This window comes from Phymastichus coffea, unplaced genomic scaffold (assembly GCF_024137745.1).
Source record: "Phymastichus coffea isolate CEN01 unplaced genomic scaffold, Cenicafe_Pcof_1.1 PCOF00034, whole genome shotgun sequence".
Taxonomy (NCBI): domain Eukaryota; kingdom Metazoa; phylum Arthropoda; class Insecta; order Hymenoptera; family Eulophidae; genus Phymastichus; species Phymastichus coffea.
In genome coordinates, this window is record NW_026706845.1 from 3,078,981 (window position 1) to 3,087,328 (window position 8,348).

The 8,348-nt window shown below is 39.3% G+C and overlaps 1 protein-coding gene across 1 annotated transcript; it reads right to left on the minus strand.

Moving 5' to 3' along the window:
* Positions 1-5,293: 5,293 nt before the first annotated feature.
* On the minus strand, positions 5,294-7,348 carry LOC131663394 (uncharacterized). Its single transcript, XM_058933784.1, has 3 exons — positions 6,307-7,348; positions 5,731-6,243; positions 5,294-5,667 (listed from the first exon to the last, which is right to left on the minus strand). Exons 1-3 carry the CDS (start codon positions 7,346-7,348, stop codon positions 5,294-5,296), a joined length of 1,929 nt encoding a protein of 642 aa, XP_058789767.1.
* Positions 7,349-8,348: the final 1,000 nt, after the last annotated feature.

Below are 8,348 nucleotides of genomic sequence, written 5' to 3' on the forward strand. Positions count from 1 at the left end.
CAGAATAGTATTTTTACTGGGTTCCTCCCCCCTCTCTCCCTTCTCTTCTCTCTTTCTCCTTTATCCCTATTGCTTTCGAAGCCCTTCCACCCCTTTTCCTACCATTTTTCCCTCTCTCTCGCTCCACCACCATTCTTCTTCCTCTGATTTCACCCCGTTATGCCACATCTTTACCTCTTTACCTTTACTTCTTATTTCTTTCGCTTTCCTTCTTACTTCCTCTCTTATCCTTCTCTGCTTCCACGTCCAGTCCTGATCTATGTATATCTTTTTCTGTGCCAAATTGTTTTTCTTCTTCATAATTCCTTCTTTTTGTTCCCATGACGCGCATCTAATTTGCCACATGTTTTTCTTCTTTCTCTCCGCTCATCTCTCTCCGTTGTTCCTCCTATTCTTCTCAGATTCACTATCTCTCCTTTCATTTCTAGTACCTCCCTTAACCAGACCTCTGCCTCACCCTTCTTTTCCCATCTTAACTCCCCCTCTAGGTCTGTCACTATTATATTGTTTATCCTACTTTCTCTATCCATTTTTTCTCTCATATGCTCTAATTCTTCCTTATTGCCTACTTCTGTACCTCTTTGCTTCTTATTTCCTCCTTCTATGCTTTCTTTTAGTTTCACGCATTCCTCTTCCAACTGGTCCATCTTCTCTCCCCATTTTTCCTGCAGTTTCTTTTCTCTACGTTCTGCTTTTTCTCTTTCTTCTTTCATCTCTTTCTTTTTTTCTTCTCTCTCTCTCTCTTGTTCTTTCCTAACTTTTCCTATTTCCTTCTCCCACCTTTCTTCTCTTCTTTTCCCCTCTGCCTCCATTCTTTCCATTTTTCCCATTATTTCTTTAAACATTTCTGTCCATTCTTTCCTTTCCTCCTCCCATTTTTTTTGTTAATAAAGACATTAATTTTGAATAAAAAAAATATTGGGAACGACTACTAAAAAATTCGAAACTCCAAGGCTCTGTAAAGCTTGAAAATCGTAAATAAAATGAAGCGGAATTGGGGGTGCCTCATAATTTTGAGTAGCTTGTCTAACTACATTAAAATATTTTTCTTTTTATGTGGTAAATCCATTCGTCCATTTTTTTACTATAACATCTATGTCAATTCTGTGATTTTTTTTGTACGAGTAGACATAGATCTTACTATATAAATGCTTAAAATATTTACCAAGGATGACTCTTTAATAGATTTATTCACCTTTTTCTTTAAAAATTAGCAATAAATTTTTTTAATAATACGCATAATCCCATAATAAATTTTACAATTGTTTCATTTCAGTTTTTTCATAAAATATGGATAATTTTGATGCAACTGACCAATGTTGCAATTGCTCCAAAAAAAATCTAAGTAAGACAGCTACACAATTAAAAATTATTAATTTAGAAAGTGAAGTTGAAGCTGTTCTTCAACAATTAAATATAGATAATTTCAGTGTTGGATCTAAACTTTGTGATAAATGTAGAAGACTTGTTTTTTTTGGTACAAAAAAATCTAAAGTTGATGAGCAACCATCAAGTAGTGATCAAAGTCAGCCAACGAGTTCTCAGGAAGTACCTAGCTCACAGAGTTCGGGTAAAATTAAATAATCCTAAAGACATAAAACCTACTATAGAGCTACCGCTTAAAAGAACTTTTGCCTCTCATAGCGTGTGTTGTGTCTGTAAAGATACAAATAAATTGATTCTTGTGCCATTGAATGCAAGATTACAATGTTTCAATGAATTGAAAAGTTTTATTCCAGATGGCAATCGTGTTTGTTCAAAACATTTAATCAAAAAACGATTTTTTCAAGATGAATTAAAATTAATACAAGTATACTGTAACACAAATTTTTTAACTGCAGATGAAATATGTATATTTTTGTATGAAATATCAGACTTAACGTCGCAAACATTCTTAGATAAAATTAAATCATCAGAGCTTAGCGAGAAACAATTATTTTCTTTTACAAGTCTCTCTGATAATTAATTACAAGAGTTGAGTAAATTGTTAGTTTCCATGAGATCATCACATTCTAGGGACGTTACACAAGCTTTGGTCATATTTTTATTCAAACTACGGACTGGATCATCGAATAATTTTATTTCGTCTATTTTTGGAATAGATAATGAAATAAAAGTCTCAGGTTTTTGCGAATCGGTAATTAATTCATTTGAAAAATACATCTTACCCATATTCTTTGGAGTAAAAAGTATCTCAAGGGAAGAATTAATTCGTGATCATACTTCTATTTTTCTGAAAAAACTTTTTAGTTTAACGAACGTGCTTGCTTTGGTATTTGACGGTACTTATTTACGTCATCAAAAAAGTAAAAATAATGACTATCAACGGAAATCATATTCAGGTCATAAAGAATATCCTTTGATTAAGCCATTTACTATTTGCACCACAAACGGGTTCGTCGTAGATATTCCTGGTCCGTTCTTAGCTACGGAAAACGATGCAAGTATTATGAAAAAAGTGATGGAAGATCCGAATGGTGTAAGAACTATCATGAAAGAAGGTGATGTTTGTATTGTGGATAGAGGTTTTAGGGATGTGGTACCTTATTTAGAAAGTCTTGGATATAGGGTTCTTATGTCCGCCTTGAAAGGGAAAAGGCCCAACTTGACAACATCTGAATCAAATGAATCTCGTTATATTACAAAATTGAGATGGGTAGTAGAGGCCGTTCACGGTATTCTCGGGAAAAAATATAAACTTCTCCACCAGCAGTTGGATAACACGCTTCTACCAAAAGCTGGCGCATATTGTAGAATCGCTTATTTTCTCAACAACCATTTTGGAAAGCGTTTGAACAGCGATAAAGATGAAGATGGATTGCAAGACATAATTATTGAAAGAATGCTGAAATGTAATCAAGATGAAAATACTTTGGCATCAGAAGTTGCGACAGCCAGATGGTCTACACGATCTACTACTATTACTAAACTAACGTCAAATGAAATAACTGACTTCCCGGAGATGACTGAACGGGATCTTAAGATTTTTTTTCAGGTACCTATCAAATAGGTCAAGCCGTCTGTTATTTGGCTGAATTAATGGATGATAATCAAAATATCAATTTGGAGTATGTTAAGTTGAAACCAAATATTATTAAAGTATTAGTAAGATCCAGGCATATAAATAGTAAGACCTATAAGTGCTACGTTGAATACAAGCCTAATTCAATCGGCTATAGCGGTATTCTACGACACGCATGCGACTGTGCGAACGGATTACGAACTGTAGGCTCTTGCTCACCTACCGCAGCAGTTATATACTATCTCAGTAATGCTAGATATCAATCGAAAATTATTAGACCAGCAAAAATTCTTTCTGATTTGTTTTACTCCATAGATATTGATCCAGTTATAAATGAAGATAGTGATGAAGATTAAGAATAATATTGTAATTAAAATTGATAATGTTAAAGTTCTTGTAAATTTTAATTGATATAGATTTATCACATTTACATTGACAATACATTTCATGAACAAATTGAATGCACATATTTATATTTTTTATAAACATTATTCTAATTTCTACTATAATTATACACTTACTTACTCAAGGATATTATTTCATTATAATAATTAATAATTTCAAAATGATACGGAGTTTTTCTGTACTTGAAGTTGGTTGAATAGGCTCTTTGCAGTTCCAGGGAAGTAATATTTGACTTTATGAATTTTTAGGAGTTGGAAAATTTTTCTAAACTACTTTTTGGTATTCTTGCATACAGAAAAAGAGTCCTGGAGTATTTTTAGGTGTTTTAGTACCTAGTGAAGTATCTAATTTTGAGGTTATGTGCTAAAAACATGGGAAAAACGCGGAAAATAACGGTTTTTTCAGTTTTTGAGCATGTTCTGGTCAAAATATGATAATTTGAAGAAATGCATTCGAAATTACCGGAAAAAATACATAAAAAATGATTATGTAAATGTTAGCCAATGTTTACCTTCATAACCTAAAAAATCATTGAAATTTCAATAATTTTTTCCAACTTCGATTTTTATCCAATAAATCTGAAAAAAATCGGGCTATTTTGTAGTAAAAAATTTAATATCCATAAATTTTTTCAGAATGTTTGGAGCAAACAGTAAAGCAGGAGAAATTATTTTCACAAAAACCCGTTTTTTACGATTGTGGCACTCTATTGCCACCTAGGGGTCTGAAAATTTAGGTGAGAGAGCCTCCAAATATGCTCTTTCGAATGACTGATCCCCGATAACAATTCATTCTTAGGCAATTTTAATATTGTTAACCCGCTGTAGCCTTTGTCCCGTTGTCGGATTTTGCTACCTGCGGTTTGCCGCAAATACTAATAAATCGACGAAAACATGCTAAGAAGCCTTCAGTAGACAAGTCGGAAGCTACCGCAATGTGAACGGCTTTTGAAGCCATGCACACAAAAACACAACCATAAGCCTTGGTGAAACTGCGATTGCAGTTTTTCTTTTGTTTAATTAGAATTGGGCCAAAAAAATCGACTCCGGTTTGACTAAACGCAAACCCGGAAGCTACTCTAGATTCAGGTAAATCGACCATTTTCGCGTGTGAAAATTTCGGCCTTTCTCGAATATACGGCACGCATCGATATATGACGTGTCTAACCTGATTTCTTCCGTTGAGGATCCAAAATCTATTACGCACGGCGTAGAGTGTGGATTGAATTCCACCATGAAGAATTTTATGGTGAGCGTCGCGAATTATGAGATCGGAAACGGAATGATTACTCGGAAGCAATATCGGATGTCTTTGATTAAAAAGAAGATCCGACCATTTCAGGCGACCGCCTTATCTAATCAAACCGTCGTCGTCCAGAAAAGGATTAAGTTAGTCGAACTTAGTTCGACTTCTGCTCGCGCACCTAACAATCCTAGAACCCTGAGTCTGAGTAGATTTAAGAAGTTTGATTTCGAAACTAAAACTCTCGCGTTGGATCAAAAGAAGAATGAGACGTTCCACGTGACCTATTTCGATAGGAGAGAGGTAACGTACAACTTTTCCCGACCTAACCACCCCCAGGCTGTCGATCGGTGGCTCTTTCGCTTTCCAACGAAGGATATACGCAATCGACCTGACGAGGCAACCGTAATCGGAAAAACGGGCATAAATATCGCTCCCAGACAGAGTGGTAACTAGAACCATTCCTTCCTTCAAACCATGCAAGTCCTTTGGAGGGGCGTTCGAAGTCCGGGGCCAGCAGTCATCAGGCAGAGTCAACCAATGAGGGCCCGATTTCCAAAAGGTGTTGTTTAAAAGTTCTTTTGGCAGCTGTCCTCGTAACAGCGCATCTGCTGGATTGTCCTTTCAGCGGATGTGTCTCCATTCGACCTCGTCGTCCAGTTTTTGGATGTCAGCTACCCTATTGGACTCGTATGTTCGCAACATGTGAGAAGCCTTCTTCAACCAGTAGAGAACGATCATCGAGTCTGTCCAGAATATCACTCGTTTATTAGGAGAATATAGCTGAGCCTTGGATTCGTTGTACAGTAGTTTTAAGAGGGCAGCACCGGCCAAAAAATGGGGCATCGTGTGGTGTTTGAAAGAAGCAACCTTAGATTTACTGCAGGCTAATCTTACAGCGACATTTCCTGATAAATGGACGGAACAAATGAATAAACATGCACCGTATCCGTACAGCGATGCGTCGCAGAAACCGTGCATTTCAGTGGAGATTGGATCTACGCATCGTAAGTGTCTCGGTATTGCGGTTTTTTTCTAATTGAAGGAGTTGCGCAGCTAACGCAATCCATTTGGTGTGGATATCTTGAGGGAGTGTTCGTCCCACGTGAGTTTCGCTCTCCAGCATTTTTGTATTAGGGTCTTAGCGCTCAAGATGAGGGGACCTAACAAACCTAAAGGATCGAAAATCCTTGCTATCTGTGACAGAAGTTTCCTCTTTGTGGAAACGGATTGAGGATCATGACAATTCGCTGTGTACGTGAAAATGTCGAGTTGGGAGTCCCAAACGATTCCGAGCGTTTTCTTAAGACGATTCCCTTCAATCCCACAATCTAAATCGAAGATTTTCTTGTCGATGTTCTTTAATGCAAATGGATGATTGGATGTCCATTTTTGGATAACAAACCTATCAAGACTTAAGAGTTCTATCATCTCGTCGCGGATCGCGAGGATGTCTTCCAAGGTGTCTGCACCCGATAGAAAGTCATCCACGTAAAAATCACGACGGAGAAGTAGTGAAGTCTGGGGAAAGTTCGCTCTCTCGTCCATGGCTAGCTGAAATAGTGTTCGAATCGCTAGAAAGGGAGCGCATTTTATCCCAAACACTTTGAAGTTGATGAGAAAAGTTCGAACCTTACCTTCGTAATACCACAGAATCTTCTGAAACTTTCTGTCGTCTGGATGGACCCAGACCTGTCGATACATTTTTTCTATGTCCTCGGTTATGACGAAAGAATGCGTGCGAAACCGCAAGATTTGCTGTAAAAGGGTGTCCTGAATGATGGACCCGGTCAATAGGATATCATTTAATGAAATACCGGTCGATGTTTTCGCAGACGCTTCGAACACTACCCTACATTTAGTCGTTTCGCTCGATTCCTTTACAACTGCGTGATGGGGCAAATAATACCCATTCTCAACGTCGTCCTCGCACAGTGTCATGTGATCTAAATCCAGATATCCTTGACTTTCCCTTTTATACTCGGCCTGGAAGGCAGGTTTGGCGCTAAACTTTCTCTCTAACGCCCTGAGTCGCTGCAACGCTCGATGTTTACATGAGCCTATTTCGAAAGTTTCCGGTCGAAAAGGTAAACGGGCAGTGTAACGGCCTGAACTATTACGAGTGGTGGTCTTCACGTAGTATTCCTTGCAGATCACGTCGTCTCGAGCCTTGACAGGTCGATAGTCAAGATCCTCGACGGCCATGAATCGTTCCAGGAGCTGGTCCAATTTCACAACGTTGCACGAGACGGTGCTAGGAGTCTCTGTGGGCATTGAATCTCCAGCCGTTACCCAGCCGAACGATATCTTTTGGAGCGTGATCTGTGATTTCTCGTTACCCAACTTGATCTGACCTATCGCGAGGGACGACATCATAGAACCTGAAGCTAATAAGACGTCGATGGGCCTAGGCACGTGAAATTGGGGGTCTGCTAGTTTTAGGCTTTTTGGAATGTCAAATTGTTCTCGAGGAAACGCCTCATTGGGTACTCTATCAGCGATTTTGGGTACTATCAGAAAATTCAATTGGTGTTTCAAGTTGTTATACGTTGAATGGAAAGTGGCCTCGGTAAACCTTTCCGCAATCGTGCTCGCGTTGCCATCTGCTGCATTGATTAGTCGATCAACGAAGCATTGATTAGTCGGTAGCTGTAAACGGGTGAGAAACCTTTGAGTCATTAGGTTGACGTTGGAACAAGAATCTAATAGCGCGCGTGCCATGAAACTGTTTCCTTGACTTGTGAGGAATCGTAGGACTACTGTGGTCATGAGCTGCGAGTCCGGTAGACACGTGTTCGAAGCGTAAGTCTGACGCGAAGTCGGTCATAACCAAGCAATTCCGGGTGACGTAGTCTTTCGCGGGCTGATGGGGTTCCGCTTTGGATGGTTTGAATGAAGAAGCGTGTGATGGTCCCTTTGGCATTTCTTGCATCTTTTTTCGCTGGAGCAAGGAGGGGGGTAAGCGCCAAGGCAGTTTTTGCAGAGTTTATTTGTCTTCACAATGTCCCACATCTCTCCGATTCTAAGAGCGTTGAAAGCGGGACATTTGTATAGTTGATGGGATTGACCGCATTTGACGCAGGCGGTAGTCGGAGTGTTGGCGGTTGTTGCGAGTGTCCGCGCGCCTATTTTTAGGATTTTACGCTGGGGAAAGTTGTCACTGTCTCTTGTCCTCTTTTTTGTTAAACATGGGTTTTGAGACATATTATTCACTTGGCGGAGTTTGAAAATGGTGTCTTGTACGTAATCGTATAATTCGTCGAGTTTGGGAATGTAATTACTCGACAAACTGTCTAACCAACGCGACGCTGCACTCTGGGGTAAGTCTCAAGGAGACGAATAATGAATTCGTCGCCAACGGTCACCTCGAGTGATTTTAATATAGTAACGTGTTGACGAGCCAAATACATGAGATCTGCGAGAAGCTCCGGCTTTGCTTCCTTCATCTTCGGTAGATAGAATAGGAAATCAATGTGGTCGTTTACCACGATGCGCCTTTGATCGTAGGCGTCGCACAATGCTTCGCAGGCTAGGGGGCAATTTTTCTCGCTGGGCGGGAACTCCCTAATTACGACTGTGGCTAAACCTTCGACTGCACCTTCCAATTAAGTGTGCTTGGTGTACCCGTCGTATTGTGGGTGATCGTGTACGAGCGCTTGGAAGCTATTCTTCCACGTGG